Raw genomic sequence first — 20108 nt, 5'->3', positions numbered from 1 at the left:
AACTAAGACCCACACCATAAATGAAATGTGCAGTGATTCTCCTCTGTGTCCCCACAGCATAGCTTTTTCTACTTCCTATAACTTGGCTTTCATTACCATATTTGAATGAGTTTCCTCTTGTGAGTGTAAATTGTGGGATCTGTGATCAAAACATCAAGATTGAGCCTTGTCCTGAGCTGCAGCAGAAATCCAGGGATGTGAGACCACAGTCAGCAGAGGAGAAGCAGCTCCAGCCTAGGTGGGAAGCCCCTGAGCTCCATGCATCTCTATCTGTGGAGGGTTTCATCTAGAAGTGCTTTCTTGTGATTGCAGAATCCCAGGATCCAGTTACAGGGAGCTGCGCCACCCTTAGATCACATGGTAATTGTTGCTATTTCAGGGATCAGGACTTGAGTGCCACAAAGCTCTTTTTTTTGTCTTCTCCTCAGTGGTGGAGTGTGACTATGGTGGGATGTGTAGACTGAGAAGCTGCCTGTGATCACACATTCAGGAGCTCTGACTTGTGCTTTCTATGGATTGATCCTGGAGGGGGTCTCACAGGGGGAGGAAGGCAGCTCTAATTGGTTTCTCAATGAAAGATAATCAGCATTTCCCAAAAGGGACACTGGATTAGCACTCACCATCCAGCAGTAGAGCTTGCACAGACTCCTCACCCTCCTTTCCATTCCAGTCCATTCAGCAGTGGGTAGAAAGAAAACTTCACCAGCAGCAAGCACCTACTAAGGAGACTTCTTCTTCCTCTTCTTCTTCTTTCTGTCCTGGGATATTGTGTGACAAGTTTGGCCAACACAATGAGTGACCTAGAAGAGGACTTCGCTAAGATCCTCATGCTGAAGGAGGAGAGAATTAGGGATCTGGAGGATCGTTTGTCAGAAAAAGAGGAGGAAATCCAGGAACTGAGAAGAAAACTGCACAAGTACCAGTCTGTTCTGGCTATGCCTACCAGTACCCAGATTGGACCAAGGACCACCAGAGCGCAGGGCATCTCAGCAGAACCTCAGAGCTTTAGGTCTTACCATGACCTCACCAGGCAGTCCTTTAAAAAATTCACAAAGTCTGAAAGGTAGGAGGAACTTACAATCTACACACAGCAGGAGTCTGTCATCCTGATGTGCTGTTTTATCCTGATGTACAGCAGACACAAGGCTTGCTGCAGATGTGAATGGGTTAATGTGTTTGTGGAGGATGCGCAGATCGGTGTTACTTTATTTCACTTTCTGACAAAACATGGGCAGATCCGAAAGCTTAGAAAACATGATATTAAAAAGACTGGCTTATCTCCAGCTCTAGACAGATAACTCCATGTGAGCCAAAAATACTACACCATGAGGTTATGCACCCCAAGGGGGATCCAGAAGACTTTTCAGCTGTTTGCAACTACTTCCTGTTGTTATGGTCCACCTACTTCCCACTGTGAAACTCTTTAGTATATTAGTAAATAAGGAAAGCAATTGTCCACACAGATACAAATGTAGCAGAGCTAAGTTTGTCAGGTGCAGCAGATGCATGAGTCTGCAAGTATCCTCTCCCTATTATCAGAAGCAGATGTCATCATGAGCAACTTTTGACCTATTTTAGGGTGTTCTGACCTGACAGAAGGGGTCCCCTGCAGGAGACCCTTACACTTACACGGTCTACTATGGAGGAAAAGCAAACATTCTTATACTGCAAGATTAGATATCCTGGAACTTTTATGTGTATATGCTAAACCAGTCAGCCTAAGTGTTAATGTACTAACAACACTGCAGAAAAATAAAAAAAAGATAAATTCAGCCTTAGTTTATGAAAAAAAAGACTAAAAAATAAATATATAACAATAAAAATAAGAAAAAAATAAATATATATATTTCAGTATATATATATATATGTATATATATATATATATATATATATATATATATATATATATATATATAAAACTGTAGGGTACTCGTACTGCTTTAAGAAGATGTAAGTAAGCCACAGACAATGGGAAAGTAGCATCGATCTCATCTGTCATTTAAGCCCCCTTTGGAAATTAAATAGAGGAAGTCCAGAGCATTATTGGCTTTTAGAAGCTGTGAGTACATGGCTGAAAATGCATGTTTCAGGATATTTAATATCCCATTAGCCTCCCCTCCCCTCCTTCTCCCTCGCATACACTGCTCATCATCAGATCTTTATACTTCAAAAGAGCATAGAAAGAGCCAGCTCCGAGGGACCGGGGCAGAAGAGCTGCACTTTTATATTGCCCTGTATAGTGGGTGTATAGCAGTTCCCATGGTGATCCTAGTTTTTATATCAAACTCCAAAAAACTGATAGCGAAGATGCTGATTTCTTTGTAGATGGCAAAAAAGCTAGAATAAGTATCACATTCCAGTGACAGCTAGGGTTAAAGACGCCATCTGTTGACTTTCATGGCTAGAAATTTAAGGCTTGCTTTTTTAGAAAAAAAAATAGATACATTGGGAAAAATTGACCTTAAGCTCAGTTCACATCTTCATTCTTATTACCGTGTTTCAGTTTTGTTATAAGAGCAAAAATCTGAAAATAAAGGAAGTGGCGCACCTCTTCAATCCTGGACACCTGTGGTGTCTGACGGATCACATTGACCATATTGGGAACAGTCTAGTTTCTAACATGGTGTTCGGCAATTAAACGGACAAAATAGTACAGCAAGCAGTCTCATCATTGTATTTTTGTCTGGATGGGCAACAGAGGTTGGATGCACCAACAGATGTTGGGGCATCCAATGCAGCCATATAGAAAGGGAAGTTTGGGTTCGTCGATACTTTCGTTGAGAGTTCGGTTCAGGTGCAGAACTGTACCCGAACCTGATCTAGAACCCAAACCCCATAGAAATCTGTGGAGACCCAAACTTTGGAGCTGGAAAATCTGTCTCTCTCCTCCCCGGACTGTAAGAAGGACATCCAGGAGAAGTCCCAGTTCGGAGGTTCAGCATCGACACGAACCCCGATTTTTACAATTTGGGTTTGCTCATCTCTACGTATAAGCCCTCTAATATTGGAATTGTATCTAGTAGTCCTATAGGTGTTTCAGTCAAGTTATATAATGCCGGTACGTGATCAAGAACCAATAATAGAGTTACCCATCATATAGCTATTAATATCACCCTAAATACACTGAACCCTCCCCAATTGAACAGAAGGGGATAGGTATGTACCAGACAACTTCAACACCACGGGAAAGAATAAGATTGGGACAAGTAAAAATCCAACCAGTCTGATGCATATTTCTCTCTGCCAGAATAGATGTGAGACTTCATTTCATCAGATCTCGTCGAAATATGCAAGACCCAGATAATAATTAGTATTTATGATATGGATAGTAATTGTAAATGGCCATTAAAGAAGTAATATATGTAGATTAACCTTTTGTGGTAAAATGAACCTGAAATCCAATGCCAAAAACGTACTTTGCTGCACGACGGATACATAGATCTATGTATTGTGGACCCATATGGTGATTGCAAGTGTCCAAAGGATCAGAAACGTTAACACAGACTATATAAAAAGATAGAAGGTGCCTTGTGCTCCTTTATTTCATTTTTTTAATTAAACCTTAGTTTTTCTAGAACAATTTTATTGCTTTATTTCACCCCTTGGACACCATACTTATTTTCTCTATTTGGCATTCGCTGACATGGTGCCAAAATTAGAAGAAAAAAAAAGTTGATTGACGGTAGAATAACATCTGGATAAACAGAGCGTCTGTTTAAGAGTTAAGGCTGTAAATGACATCTAATGACAGGCTCTAGATCAATTCTCCTGAGCTATCCATTTGGTTTTTACTAGCTCGTCTCTCTCACTCCGGCTTATTCCCATGCTGATAGTCATCATGGAGTAGCTTTTTTGCAGGCCTTAAAAAAACAAATGTCCTAAAATAAAGCTTAACCCCTGATCACATTTCCATAAGGAGAAAGCTGTGTATTCGGGCAGACATTCAGAATATAGCAGGAATGCGGACGTGCGCTAAAATAGTGACCAGTTGTTGGGTTTTTAAGTAGTGGCAACGACAAAGGCCAATGATTCGTGATTGGAGTAAGAAGTCTAATATAGACGCATCCTGTCTTAAATAGTAAAGAAGTGGTCACATAAAGGTCATGGACAGAGATATATTGAGGCCGATGTCCCCTTGAGGTGATTGTCACTGTATCGGATTATTTTAAGTGTGACAACTTGGTATTCTGGTCCGTAGAGATCCGCTCTCACTCAGGTTTATTTTATCCTGCACAAAGTGACTCTATTTATTCTACCCGATGACATGTGCAATGCAAAAACCCCCCTGAGGTCATTTTGGTTTTGGACCGGGAATGATGTCATGCACCTTATATTGTGTCTGTCCTGTTCTCTTGAACAAAACAACAGTTGTTGCAATGTCATTATTGCGAGGCAATTTTTGAAGCCATATTATGTCCTGAGCGAAATGCATCATTATCCACAATGAACGAAGGTCTCATGTAAGAATCTTCTCCTTTATAACAACAGTTATAAAGACACCCAGACCATTGCCAAGTGTAGAAATGCCCAGGGATCAAATAACGCACTCGTTTGTCATAGATTACATGATTTTAGACCAAAACTTGTCACTTGTCCGCAGCACAGCAACTTGTGTAATCAGGGAATGCACTGCTGACAATAATGAAAACTGTACAGGGGAATTAAAGAGGTTGTCAACTATTTTTACATTGGATAGGTCATCAATGTCTGATTGGCTGGGGTCCGACAACTGGCACCCCCGCCGAGATCAGCTGTTACCGGCCGTAGGTTTCTACACATCCGCCTCCTATTGATTTAAATGTACAGTACCAAGCCTCGGTCACTACAAGTAGATGGAGCCACTCGGCAAGTGAGTACTTCCGGCCAACTGCCACCACCGACACTGTTAACAGTTGATGGGCTGGGGTGTCGGCTGATGAGATATTGATTACCTATCCTAATGATAGGTCATCAGTGTAAAAGTAGTGGACAACCTCTTTAACAATTGCACTGTAACAAGGTCCTATTGACTCACTACATCGTCACCCAATGCCTTTACTGGCCGTTTAGTTGTAGTATACAAAGACCTTTATGCATCTTCTATTTCTTTTTTCATTCTTCGAATAGGCCATCTGATCTATAGGGGTCCGGCTTTCAGCACTCCTGAAGTGGCCACATCGCTAATGTGAGCACTTAGCCTCTTCACTGTTGTATATTACTCCATTTACTTGCTCACTGTCTACTTAATGGGAAGTTATCATCAGAAAATTACCTATTTTTAATCAGGTTTTTGTAATAAAAGTATTTATTTATTTTTTCTTTTCATACAATAGTCTCTATATTGGCCACTGCGGCTATTTTAGACTCCTACTTCCTTACCTTTCAGGAAGCGTTTTCAGGATAATAGTTATAAAACCAAACAGAGCCAAGGAGTATGAATGGCTTACAAAAGAAGATTGTTTATTAATAGATAAATATACAGTACAAAAATTAATTTTAAATATCATAAATGTAGGAGAAGGGGAAAAAAAGTGCAAAGTGCCTAAACCAAGGTCCCCAAAAGTTCACTGCATCCCATCCCAAATGCTGAGGAAGTTGCAGCCATCAGAATTTCAAGCCACACTCACCAATGCAGTAGTGGCCCAAATGGATGTGGGAAAACTCCACTTGCCAAGTAGGAAACAGTATGTACTCACCACAAAGTGAATGGGAACGCAGGGGAGGGGGGAGCCTCAGGGTAGCAGGCGCACCTCGACGCATGTTTCGCTGTCACAGGACAGCTTTCTCAAGAGGAAGTGTGCATAAGAGTTTGTAGGACCTTAATATATATGCCCCAAATTGGTCACATGAGCAGTCATGTGACCAGAAGGTATCAAAAGTGAACGAGCAGGAGTTTTATAGGATTTTAATATATACGCCCCAAATTGGTCACATGAGTAGTGTCATGTGACCAGAAGGAATCAAAAGTAAACAGGCAGGAGTTTGTAGGACCTTAATATATGCCACAAATTGGTCACATGAGTAGTCATGTGACCAGAAGGTATCAAAATAGAACAAGCAGGAGTTTGTAGGACCTTAATATGTACGCCCCAACTTGGTCACATGAGTAATCATGTGACCAAAAGTAAACAAGCAGGACCCTGCAGTGCCGACATCCCGAGCGTGGACCCCGGCCGTCACGCCCCCCGACACGTCATCCCTGACACGGAAGGGTCCGGAGTTAGTGCAAGGAGGATGCTGACAGCAGATCAACGCCCGGTACCGGGAAGCTGCGGCGCATGAGCACAGTGGTCACTGCACCTCATCAATGCTCCTAGATGTAAAGGCCCATCCAGACTAGCCCTGCAGAGGGTAGGAAGAACTAACCACCATTACCCCCAAAGGTATAATTAGAACATGCATACAGAAATAACACATATTACAATAATACATATATGTGAATGTATCATGGTGTAAAATTATAGTGTCCATAGAAATTTCCATATATTCATCCTGAGTGACACTACACCGGAGCATCCAAAGCACCCATGTGGTCCACATGAAGACCCTCAAGGGGCAGAGGAAAACACCAGAATATTGAAACATCGGGCCTTCAAACTCTATAGGGAAAAAAAGAAAAAAGTGAAAAAACATTATTAAAACCAATTAGTTAAAAAGAACCCAAAAAAGGGGGGAAAGAATTAAAAGCACAAAAAGCGTCATGATAACCATTAGAAAAATAGGGGCTCCCAGAGGAGCAGGAGAACATTCTATCACTACAGAAACGATGAGAAAACCAAGCTATCATTCAGGCCCCATGAAGACACCGTATCTAGGGTTGAAATCCATCTGGCAACTTTTTGGGCCAAAATCTGTTTGGCATTCCCACCCCGGGAGCCCAAGTGTAAAATGTCTATGCCGCGTATCCTCAGAGAACTGTGGTCGCAGCCGTGATACTTATGGAAATGGCGCGGGAGCATCCTCAGCTCCCGGGGGTCAGCGACTGTATTTGCACCACGAATGTCACGCACGTGCTCCCGAACTCTCACCCTGAGCTCCCTTGTGGTCAAACCAACATAGATCAGTTTGCAGCCACAGGTGGCATAGTATATAATGTGGGTCGAACCACACGAAATATACTTTAGGATTTTAAATTCACGGGAGCCATCAGAGGAGAGAAAGGAAGCACTGCTCACGACATTCGTGCAAGCCATACAATGGCCGCATGGCTAACAGCTCACTGTGGGTCCACGGGACCCAAAAGGATTTTGTGGAGGAGGGATATAATGGCTTGACACAAGCAGGTCACTGAGATTTTATGCCCGTCTGGCCGTCATCAACGGGTATCCTCCAACTCAGTCACGCAGGGAGGGCTCCGTACCAAGAACCCCCCAGTGTTTGGCAAATATTTCCCGCATCGCCCCCCATTGCCGGTTATAGGTTGAAATGTAACACAACCACTCTGGTACAACCCCGCTCTGGGGGTGGGGTGGGTAGAGGAGGCGGCACCGAGGGGTTTTAAGCAGACTTATTATCATCACAGGATGGATTACAATGACAGGTAACGCTTCCATACATCGCTATCTATCACGATAGACCTCCACAGTGACCTTTGCACACGCTCATTAGATGCTTCATTATAAAGGATAGGGTTTGAGTCAGTCTACTGCTGCTAATATACATGGAAATAAGTCTAGAATAGCCCCAGTGAACAGTGTGAAAATGAAATTTTACTCATTTTTATTTTTAATGCAGATCGTGATAAGGTAAAAAAAACGTTGCCAAAATGTTTTTAAAAATACACAAAAACCTGATTTAAAAAATGTCATTTTCTGATGACACATTCCCTTTAAGAGCACGACTCCCACTTGAAATGATCAGTGGGGTGATGATATTTCACTTACATCTCAGACAAACTATAGACACTCAAATAATGTGGCTGATATAACCTGTAACAATCGTTTTTATCGATACAGCATGATATGGAAAGTGCTTGCGGTTATTAGGCTTAGAGATAGTTTCTAGCTAAAATTGAAAAGTAAAAAAGAATAAAAGAATTAAAAATCACCATTAAATGTAAGTCCTTGTTCAGATGATCATATTTTTGGTCTGTCTGTCCAGTTGTAGGCAGTATCGGACTGAGGTTGCAGGGGCCCATCAGTAACATTGACTTGGGGGACCCACTGTTCAGCTTCATACAAATATTATATTACCCTCTTTCACAAATTTACTTCTGCTTCTATATAAAAATAAACTAGGTAGTTTGTTGAATGAATGATGAGATCCTGCTTTTGTCTATACATAGTGAATTAATGTATTGGCCAACTCTTACTCATGTTGGGGGTAAGTGACTTACTCTTGTATAGGGGCCCACCGGAGGATTCTCCTGTTCTCCTGTCTGCCAGTCCGAGTAGGTTATCTACTAATGCAGATGAGTGATTTTCCACAAAACTCGTAACCTGCACTAGTCTGCTCCGTTTTATAGGAGCAATGTTGGCTGTCAACCACAAACCTATAAATAAATTATAAACTGATGTCAATACGGTTATGGAAAATGAAATCCATTGTAAAGTGAATAATTAAAGGGGTTTTCCAATCCAATGATATTAATGACCTATCCCTAGAGCAGGTCATGAATATCAGATTATTGGGGGTTACTGCACCGGCACACTCATCGATCAGTTGTTCCCAGCTCCAGCAGCGGTGGGATATAAGCAGTGTATGGATGACGTAATTAGGAGCTGATCTGCAGTACTCAGCAGCGGCCACTAAACAGTGCGATGGATCAGTTTATAGTGCTCCATACACAGTGTAGATAGCTGATCGTTCGGGTACCAGATGTTGGACCCTCAACGATCTTATATTGCCTGTCCTATGAGTATCATAGTAGGGGACAACCCCTTAAATGTTATTTGGTACAGAATTTTTTTGACCTGTACATAGGGAGTGAGCAGGACGTTTTTTCTCTGTAGAGAAATAGGGCATTATTTCCGAACACTGTATAGCAGTACAACAAGGTATGGCCATAATGAGTGATAATAAGCATTCAACTAGTTTTAGGGTGAGGCCATAGACATTACTAAAAATTACCTATAATTAAAACTGAGCAAAAAGATTTGCAGGTCCCTGGTCCATTGGCTAATTTGGAAGTCCATTGTGGCAAACCGGAGTCATGCAATTCTTCTCCTACTTACCAGCATCTCCAGAGCCTCTTCTTTTAAGTTGGCCACCACAACGTCACGCTACCAACGTGTCCGCTGGACCAGGGTACTGCGAATCTTCTCCTACCTGCCGGCATCTCCAGAGCCTCTTCTTATGAGTAGGCCCACCACAACGTCATGCTATCAATGTGTCCGCTGGACAGGGTACTGCAAATCTTCTCCTACCTGCCGGCATCTCCAGAGCCTCTTCTTATGAGTAGGCCCACCACAACGTCATGCTACCAATGTGTCCGCTGGACCAGGGTACTGCAAATCTCCTACCTGCCGACATCTCCAGAACCTCTTTTATTAGTAGGCCCACCACAACGTCATACTTCCAATGTGGCTGCTGGACTAGGGTACTGCGAATCTTCTCCTACCTGCTGGCATCTCCAAAGCCTCTTCTTATGAGTAGGCCGACCACAACGTCATACTACCAACGTGGCCGCTGGACCAGGGTAATGCGAATCTTTCTGCTCAGTTCTACTTAGAAAGGTCCCAGTCAATCAGAACTCTCAGAACAGAGCTGTTTCGTACCATGCAAACATAGAAATGTCTTTATAAGGCTATGTGCACACTTATTCTTTTTGCCCAGTTTTCAGAGAAGATACTGAGCGGAATCTCAAAGTTTTTGAGGAGTTTTGAGATTTGGAAGAGGTTTTGGAGAGTCTCCGCTCAGTTTCTACTCTAAAAACTCTGTGTGGTCATAGCCTCAGACATGCAGGTTTGTGTCACTGCTGGGCGAGATAAGATTGGGAAAGTGAGTGAAGTTAAACATTAACATACATTGTCTATACAGTATCTGGAAATTGTACTGGCCTGGACAGGTTTTCTAATCCATTTTAATTTAACATTCATCATTTATTACAGGCTTCTATTTTAAGCAAAGCAACTTTAAGCAAATTGTGTTCTATTGCGTCACCCATATTATCATTTACTGGATGTTCCTGTCACCGTCCACAGTGAAGATTAATTAATGTTTTAATTTAGTGGTTTTGTTGGAGTGCGCAGAAGAGAGTGTAGGCTATGGTTAAAAGGAGTGGAGTAAACCATCAGTGATAACCTGAGGCTCTTCTCCACATCTTGTGGGTAGAATGGAGTCGTAAATAGGCAACTAATCTATGTCCTGTTAGTTCATGTTGAAAGAGAAATGAACCTGGAGAGGGAACCTGACATATTACTTTGCTTGCCTATAAAGTAACCAACAAACTTAATCCCAGGGAATATCTGACATGTGTACACTTTGTAATATATGGGAATGTGTGTAAACAGTTTATGCATATAGATGTGTCCACCCTTAAAGGATTGTTCCTAAAATCATAGGCTATCCCCTATCCATTGGATAGAGGACAACTTATTGATATATGGGTGTCTGACTGCAGGAATTCCCAGCATTCCCAAGGACAAACCTCTCTGGGATATACCTGGGAACGGGGATCTTGATTGAGGGCATGCTCAAACTCGGCTCCGGAAATAGCCAAGCGCTATACTTAGGTTTCTGTCTTTTATGGATAGGGGATAATTTACGATTTTTGGGATAATTCTTTACATTTTGTTAAAGGGGTTTTCCAATTTTGAAAACCCCCTTTTCCCCGGCTGCAATTTGTTTTTTGAGTCATTCACTCTCCCTTCTTGAGCGCAGTGCACTGGTGTATTGCCGACAACGCTGCAGCCAATAAGCGAACTTATTGACTCTTAGCATCTCTTGGAGTCAACTCCGGCAGACCTCATTAATTGGCTGCAGCTTTGTCAACATGACATCAGCGCTGCAGACAAAAATAGACACCAGAAGCCGCAGCAAAGATTCAGTTCTGGACCAGGGGCGGGGGATGAATAGAGACAGTTTTTTTTTTATTCTAAACAAACTGCAGCCTAAAAAAAGGAAAAAAGGGGTTTTCAAAAAAAAAAAATTAAGGTTTCCAATTTATCACAAGTACAAATTCCACAACAATAGCCACATAAAAGAAAAACCATGGTAAGCTGCATTACAAATTATAATGCATATCTGGCCACATGCAGATACAAATAGCATAAACATCTTCCAACAGAGTACCACAAATTCATGGTTTTTTTTTCAAAGCCGGTTATTTCATGTCACTCATCTCTGAATATGTCAAGCAAAGAAGAAAAGTAAAGGACACAACTGTACACTTAATATATCAATGGAGATTCACCATGCACACAAAGGACTACTTGAAACTCAATATCAGTTATCCTTATGTACAGTTGAACTCCCTTCCACCCCCTTGCAACTAGCACATTTGTAGTATCGCATGACATCCAAAAGAATCAATGGACAACAATTAGAATTGGTGTAAATTGATTCCCGGACCCAGTTATGCTGCCAGGTTAATCTCTGGCCGCTGGATGAGAACCCTGAGAACCGCCCCCTATGTCCCAGGATTTTGCTTATTTTGATTGGCCAGTTACCAGCCCGACTAATGAAAAGAAGAGCCACAGATGCCAGAAGGTATAAGGCGGTTATAAGGGCTCCTGTCTAGTGCCCAGACATTACTGATTTGGCCACTGGACTTGGTGGTGCTTATCAATTTGCACAAACTTTAACAACAATATAACACCTGGTGGCAACAAATTCTCCAAAGCTAGACCTGCTCTGTCTTCTGGGAATCCCTCTTTAATAGGGCATGTGTCATGCCTCAGTTTCGGGAGTCGATCCAGAGACCTCTTGCTGCGGGGTCAGTTTCCCTTTCTGCTGAACCACAGCCTGTTTGGTTTCTGTCCATCTGCAGATGGATTTTTTGTCTTTCCTTTCTTTGGTTTGCTTCTATTCAGGTGTCTTTCATTTCCCCATTTGGTTGTGTCCTATCACTTCTTGGGAGGGGCTATTTATACTCACCTTGCACCTGCATCTTTGCTGACTATATTTCCAGGCAGATGGTATTTGGAGATCCAGCTCCTCAGCTAGAGATGATCTTACCTAGTTAATCTCAGTTGCTTTTCCTATGGTTTGTTTTTGTGTCTTCCTCCCCAGTACCCTTTTCTTTCTGGGAGGTTTTCCACATATTCCGTTCGTTGTATGGTTCTTCTTAATTTCTTCCTTCTTTCCTGTATGTCTGTGTGAATGCATTCTTAGGCCTGTGCCTTTTCCTCAGATTTTTGTGTATTACTCTTTATAGTTATTATTTTTCTAGGGTTGCACATTGTTTATAGAGAGGGTGCAGTTAAGGACATTCAGGGTAAGTTGACATTGAGTCGAGGCGCCATTGCATATACTTAGGATACTGACCTACGCGAGACAAATCAGGGTCGGATTAGGAACTTTCCTAGTCTAAACAGGGTGTTTGTCTCTCCTGGTTTGTACGTGAACCGTGTGAGTGTACTTATACAATCATCACAGCATGTGTGAAAGTAAAAATCGATTTAAGATTCTATCGCCATTTGTTGTAAATGAATGTGTAGTCTTGGTACATTTTTATAAACATATCAGATTAGGGAGAGGAACACGATTATCATGTCAGAGCTCTTCTTTGACTACATGCAATCCGAAACTGCAGTTATCCATCATATGGAGCATTTATCTCAGCAAGATGCAACAGAGCTGATAAGTCGAATCCATCAAGGACACAATTTACACATTTATTAACGTAACATCATTATCTGATGTGATTCCCATACACTAAAATCATGTGAAATGTGTAAATGTTTACACACCCATAGACAGACAGAACTAAAAGCAGCGGTTTTATAGCTTTAAAGCTTAGGTTCACCTTTAAACATGGTACAGTTTCTATCACCTACATAAACAGTTGAGCAATTTTGCAGGCTCTCTGCTCTTCTTATCTTTTACTGATCCTAAAATAAAGCAAGTATCTGTCAGACCGAATGTTCTTTCAGTTGATGGGTATTCCCCCGCAATCGCTCATTACACATATACCCTTGGCCAAGTGCGCATGTGGAAATTACGCCAATGGAGAAGGTGGAATAAGGTGACGTCAGCCACCTCCGGTGATGGTTTATATACAGTGAAAACAAAGGATCGGGTATGTTGAAATCCAACATGCCTGATCCTTCCTTCCCCTTGACACTCAGAACACTTCTGTACATATTACATGGTCTCACCAAAAACTGACAAGTTTGTTTGACATTAACCTAATGTGTTTGAGCACCCTAACAGTAATCTAAATAGTTGAGCACTCTTATTGTTGACACAGTATAGAAATAGATCTTTGTGGAAATGCCTGTATGTAAGGTAGTATAGAAAACGTTAAAGGAATTATTCTTAAGTTATTTTCTTTTAATGCTGCCTTGAAAGTATGGAAGAGATAAAAGTACAATTGTAGAACAATTCTTTCTCAGTTCTTTTCTATCACCATCCCTTTGTCTAGTTGTATGAGTGTCATATTTTGTCCTTTGTGGTGTAATATCATGTAATCATGCTCGTATACGTTTTAGGAAAAGTCCCTGTTGTATTATATTCAACATGTTAGATACCTGACCAGCAGGATGATAGATTTTCTAATTTTTGAATTGCACGATTTTATATTAGATATTTGTTTTTCCTAGTGAAGCTGGTGGTATCAATTCGTTTTTAGTTGCATCCCTCAAGCCCACTTATGGGATGTTACATGACAATGCAATGTAGGAGATCCTAGAACTATGTCATGCAATCACTATGTCAGTGATAACCCTTTTCAGGAAGGCTGCATGGAAACATGGGTCTTCAGAGCCAATTCATCTGCGCAGTGTACAAATAGGGAAGTTTAACTAGAAGCCTATGACCTGAGTGATGAGTTATATATTTTCCCAGAGAACCAGTTCAGCACAGTATTAATACCGTAAGTTCCCACTATACATATACTGTTCCATACATACATTATTCTATTCTAACATATTCTATTCCTAAGTATGTTTAGAAGCTAATTTCATCTTATATGGCATCTTATCCTGAGATTGTTGCATTGGACCATATTTACAAACAATATCTGAGGTGTATTGGTAGATCCAGTAATACTTTGATGTTCTTTTTATTATCAGTAAATGCTATATATATATTTTTTTTTTTATGTGAATCATATATCTTAAAGCTTCATTCAGTATGCAAAATGTGATAACATGATTAATTATTACTTTGCAATCTTCATGTGAAAAGAGTATTGTTCTTGGTAACTTGGTAGCTCTTAATAAGGCTTCCACAGACAGACTTAGGACTAATCATTACGTCTACAAAATCCCAGGAGTTGTCCTTGCCTTCAAGTTTTAACCACAGTATAGGGTTCTGGACTTACACAGAATCCTCTCGGTTAGGGCCATGGAGTAGGCTGCTGGCTGGTAGAGCAAGCAGGCAGCAAGATCATCATCACATATGACCGTTACTATCAGGCCCAAGTCGTGGACAAAATCGGAAAACAAGCGGGTGGTCAGAATACGAGCCAATTTCAGAAAACAGACTAATAAAACTAACATCACAGGGGCAAAGAGCAGGGATGCGGAGCAGGTCAAGCGGAATTTAGTAACTGGCAGTGCGGAATAGGGATACAATAACCTAAATAACAGTAGCCTCGCCCACAGCTTATCAGCAGGAGGCCAACACAAACCGGAAACAGAAGTTTGGTGCCATCCAAAAGCTCCTTGGATGGCACCACAAGTCCCAGGGAATATACAGAACTTTGTTGCCTGCAGTAAAGGCACGGCACTGACAAGTGACAGAAACAGAAGGGGCAGGCACTGTCATGTATGTCACACTGTTCCTGTGCATATAACCCCATGTGTTCTTTAGTGAACCCCAAACCTCCTTCCCGTGCAAGTAATGCCTTGTTGTATGGGTGACAACCTTATCTATAAACAATAAAGGCACATGATCCATGGAAAGAGAGCATGTGCACCTCTGCTCCACTTAAGGTGAGGTTTTCAGAGCCATGTGTTCAGTAGGCAAACCACAACAGGTGGTTATATTCATGGTCAATGCCGGTAGACTAACACTTTTATTTCCAAAGGCCCATCTTATAATTGGGAATGAACGTTAATAAGAAGGCTAGTCCGGCAATCATTGGCTTGTGTAAAAATGACAGCAATCACCAAAGAACAAGCAATATGCTCATCCTTTGGGTGATCGTTTTCAGCAGCACATCATCCATTTATACAGTAGATGTACTGCTGACAACCCAACGTTCTAAGTGCAGAAAATGATCGTATTAGCAGTCATTCTGGGCCCATAGAATTCTGGTCTAAACAGGCTATTGAACAACTGCCGTTTAATGGCTGCAGTCGGCAGGTTGACCACATTTGTGGGGACGGCAATGGGAACCGCACTGGTCGTCATCCTCAGATTGGAAAGATTGGTCTTTTATGACTTATATGTGTTACACTACTGTTATTTCTGACCTTAGAAACTGTAATCAAAGCAAGCAGTAAGGTTTCCATTTCAATATGAGGCATGCATAATAATAAAATGCTTTCCCTGGCCACTCCTTGAAAACAAACTTGCACCGAGTACTGTTATACACATGGTCGGATTAGCACGGCGATGGCATAACTGCACATATAAAGATATGCTTTGTATCACAATATATTAAAGCATGGCTTAGGATACTCCTTGTTATGTTCGGCATTTGCAGTGGGGAATGTAATGACTATGGCATCTGACTTGGCACGTAGCATAGCTTCTAATGAAAGTAAATCTCTTCGGATAGTAGATGTAAAGTGCATCTCTACAGCTGTAAATAGAGGATATCATTGTTTTTTTCGATGAATTTCTCAGAATGGATCTGCATTACATCGTTGCTTTCATGCTCATTCCCGCTTTCTCTGCCACACTCATCTTTCACAGTGTACTGTACATAGGGTAAACTTCTTTCATTTTTCCACTAAGTGTTTGGACTTGTTCTTTAGAATGGAAGCCATAAAGTTTATTTTCAGCAGGCTGACTCATTACACTTTTAAACAATTCTGACAGGTCGAATATATGGACATTGTGATGGGGGAGGGGAGGTGTGAGATGCACAGAAGTAACCCTTCCAGCACTGGAGATCTACCATGTGGCGTTAAGCAACATGTGTCGTCTGGGTCACAGTTTACACTGTCAACGTTCTTGACATTGTGAACAAATATGTAATAAATCACGCATGACATTCATTATGCTAAGGCTGTTCTTAGAAGGTCCAATCACAGCCTTTAAACATGTCAGCCAATCGGTGGTTGTTTAATTGTCTGTTTAGACAGACCGACCGCACTTCCATGCATGCATCACTAATACGATCATTCTGTGCTCATAGAACATCATGGTCTCAGCAGCACGTCCTGTCTACACAATGATGTGCTGCCGAGAACGATGATTTTTGGCTTGATTAAAAATCATTTAACCCAACAAGTGAGCATTTTGCTAGTTTATCTGGTGATTTCCGGACTCTTTAGACAAGATACGAGTATTCCTAGGAAGGCTGCCGATTATTGATTAGTGTAATTGGGCCCTAATATTTTAGTATATGTTTTATTTTGGGTGGTTGATCTTCGCAGCCTCAAGCGTCTTAAAAATCAAAATGGGTACATCCCACATTTTTTGCACCACTTTCATTCCACGATACTTTATTGTGCCATTTCAGATTTTTGATTTAAAGGGGTTTCCCCATGAAAAAAAGTTCATTTTAATCAATAGCTATTGAAACATTTACCGTACATTATTGATTTTTTATATATATTTTAAAAAATAATTGTAATGTTTTTTTTCACTTTTAATTTGTTTAATTAGAGGTCTAAATCCTATGATTTTTTGATTGCCTATGTAATACGCTGCAATACAACAGTATTGCAGTGTGTTGTGAAATAGATAATCCAGTATGAAGCAGCCGGCTGGTCTTCCAAGGAAATCTCACATGGCAGACAGGAGGCCTTCAGAAGGACACCCCATGATCACATCATGCAGTGTGACAGTGGGCATCAGAAGTGAAGACTTTGAAGACTTCTAAATGCTGCTGTCACGGTTGACAGCAGCATTTGAGAGGTTAAACTGGGGAAATAGGAGCCAGCTCAAATCGCATCAGTTACTGTCGAGTGTCAGCCTTGTACCAGCTCTTCAGCTTGCTCCATAAAGTGATAGTTTGCAGGATTAAAATTAATTTTCCATATTGTCTTTTGAGACCCATGAAAAGTCCCCTAGAGTTGAAAATAGATTTAAAATTTTCGTGGTAATGGAAAATCAAAAATTTTTACCGTTTGCACAATGGGGATCTTCAGCAAGGTACTACAAACACAAAGCTTTTAAGTCAAGTACCCACATAATGTAAATGCTGCATTTTTCCCACTATGCGATTACACAGGTCTCCAAAAAAAAATGTTTTCAGGTGCCAAGGCTCTTTCAATGGATTAAGGTATATTGAGGGTCCTGAATTAAAAAATTCCATTACTTTTGCTGAATTGGTTCTAGTTTTTGAGATAATTCGTCCATGAATATAATGCATTCGCCCAATGCAATTTGTGTGTGATAACAAATGCAATTTCTTTTGCTCTTTTGACTCTTTAACAATGTCTTAGGTAATGAAATATTCCATATCATTATTTTTTATTTCAATTTGTAGGCTTACAATGCTATGAAAGTGACTTTTTGAAGCCAGAATTCTACTGTAATTAATTAATTAACTATTAAATATCTCAGAAACTAGAACCAATCTGGCAAAAACGAAGTCACCTTCTTAATCAGCACCATAAACTTAATATAAAACCGTTCAGATATCGTTGGCACCAAAATCACTGTATACCAGTGATAGATGCTTTGAAAAATAGGAGAAAGCAACAGTAAAAATAGTGAAAATATATAAATTAATTTTATTAGGAAATATCAATAAAAATTGTACAAAGACATACGAATTGAACACAACAAGGTATGTACATAGGTATGAACCTGTATGAGGACTATTGAAGGAAGCAGAGTATGATGGAATACAGACTCAAAGCAATGTAGAAGCAGGGAGCACTGCATCAGGTAAAAATGCCAACTGTGCCCAAACAACTATTGCACTATGCCCTATGGCCAAATACACCTCACATGTTCGTGGGTGACTCCCATAGATAAATTATTGGCCATTTTAAAGCGCAGTGGCCCACCTTTTGTGAGTAAAGGAGCACAGCCGGAAGCAGTGGGATCAGTGACTAAGGCAATATAGAGATAATAACAAATGACATATAAGAACGCTGAGCTGTATATACACAATAAGCCCCCAGTTGATATAACAGTACAAACCGAGTTGCTTACCAGTGATGGAGGAAGGGTGGTGAGGGTAAGACAGCACCCGACGCGCGTTTCACGTTACAAAAATCTGCTTTGTCAAGGGCAGATAGTAGTGGTAGATGCTGTTGCATTTTTTTCTAGATTCAAGCTTAGAAAGGCTTCTATGGGGAGCCTTGAACTTTTTCCTTCTAGACTCAAGTTTAGAAATGCTTGAAAAATACACGTCAAAAATACTATTCTTTTTTTTAAGTGCAGAATCCTAGCAATTATACAATAAAAAAAAAGGAAATCTGCAGCAAAAATGCATTAAGACGGAAAAAAAGCAGCAAAAATGCACCAAAATGCCGTAATCGGAGCAGATTGCTGCTGTGTATTTTTGTGCAGACACCTGTAGAAAAAATGCAGTGGAAATAGCACAGTGCTTTCACATGTGCATACATGACCGAATAGCAGAAAATGCATAGTGATGGCTTCTGTGGGTAGGAGATTTACTTATTGTTTTCCAGGAACTACTGTAATAATGTCAGCGTAGTGAGTGCAGGTAGATGGATGTACTGAAAGCTTGATAGACCAGGTAGAATAATAAGTGGTGAGCACTGCAGGCGGGATGGATGCACGGTGCGGTCTCACAGGAGTAGTCAAGCAGAACGCTGCTGGAACGCATTCTTAACTCACCACGTTATGGGACACATTCATGCTCTAGATTATGGCTGCGTCAATTAGGCATTAAAATAGTCAATTTGAAACTTATTTTTAGGCATGGCATTCGAAATATTTTAGCTGTGCACTTTGCTACTCAAACTCACTGCTAAATATTAACCCAGTCAATGCCAACCAGACATTTTTTTAAGGTCTGAAGTCCACCCATCTGTTTAATATTATTAATGTTCAAGAAATAGAGAGAACATGGTGAATATCATTGTTTAGACCACGTGGTTAGCAGTTAAGACCCTTCTACATAGGTCGATCAGTGTGGGCATGTAAACATGGCAGATGACGAAGGAGGTGATGCTTGTTCGTAGACTGGTCACATTTTTTAAACAGGATAAAAAAATGGTTTAGGTAGGAATAAATATGTGAATTCGCGCTGATGGTAGTGGGTCTGGATAAGGAAAACAAAGGTGGATGAAAATGCTTTAGGCTTTTATTACGTCGATATAAAATACATAGGAATGAGGAGAAGATTGTAAAACGGTGATAAATATCACCAGGTTTGGTACACAAATTATTTAAAATAGATATAGGGAGTATACAAATATACCAAGCTACTTGGATAAAAACATAAAAATTAAGTTAGATTAATATTTGGAATTCGTATTCCCTCTCAGAGGCGAAGGATTGGTGTTGGAAGAGATCACCTGGGCTTGTTGTAGAGCACTTGTAGGATGTGGATAGGGACTCTCGTAGTCCTATGGTAGAAGAATGAGAGAACGTATTAGGTGAATGGGTGGTGTTATCCGGTAATTATCCCACTAAGTCAATCGGTTGAATGATTACCTGCTATTGGTATGACAATCAGCAGGTGGTAGAGGGTATGGAGGGTGTCCTGTAGGGTTGATCCCAGAGATGGGTCTAGGAGGGATAGAGCTAAAGAAGATGTCCAAATTAGAAACATGGATGATACTCGGTTACCTGATAAGTGTAGTAGATGTACCTACTGAGGTTAAGTCGAGGTGGATTTCGTTGTTGCAGGTGTGGTTGAACCTTCTTGGCTAGCAGTGCTAGTAGGATAGGAATAATTGTTTCCCTAGATGTTCTGGAGAGAGAGT

At 40.8% G+C, this 20108-nt stretch overlaps 1 protein-coding gene across 2 annotated transcripts in view; it reads left to right on the top strand.

Annotated features, from left to right (window-relative positions):
- The first annotated feature begins 163 nt into the window (after positions 1–163).
- The window catches only part of PRKG1 (protein kinase cGMP-dependent 1), a 1639061-nt gene continuing 1619116 nt past the window's right edge, over positions 164–20108 (top strand). Inside the window, exon 1 of one of the 2 annotated variants that reach the window (XM_073685491.1) lies at positions 164–1063. In XM_073685491.1, the coding sequence (XP_073541592.1) occupies positions 792–1063 (272 nt within the window). In that variant the 5' untranslated portion in view covers positions 164–791. The remainder of the gene's footprint in view (positions 1064–20108) is intronic. The other variant, XM_073685493.1, reaches the window with a different exon arrangement.

Source organism: Phyllobates terribilis, unplaced genomic scaffold (assembly GCF_046119375.1).
Source record: "Phyllobates terribilis strain yellow unplaced genomic scaffold, ASM4611937v1 Scaffold_5__5_contigs__length_657084704, whole genome shotgun sequence".
Lineage (NCBI taxonomy): Eukaryota > Metazoa > Chordata > Amphibia > Anura > Dendrobatidae > Phyllobates > Phyllobates terribilis.
The sequence above is the reverse complement of the archived record's forward strand: the minus strand, read 5'-3'. Positions and strand labels throughout refer to the sequence as shown.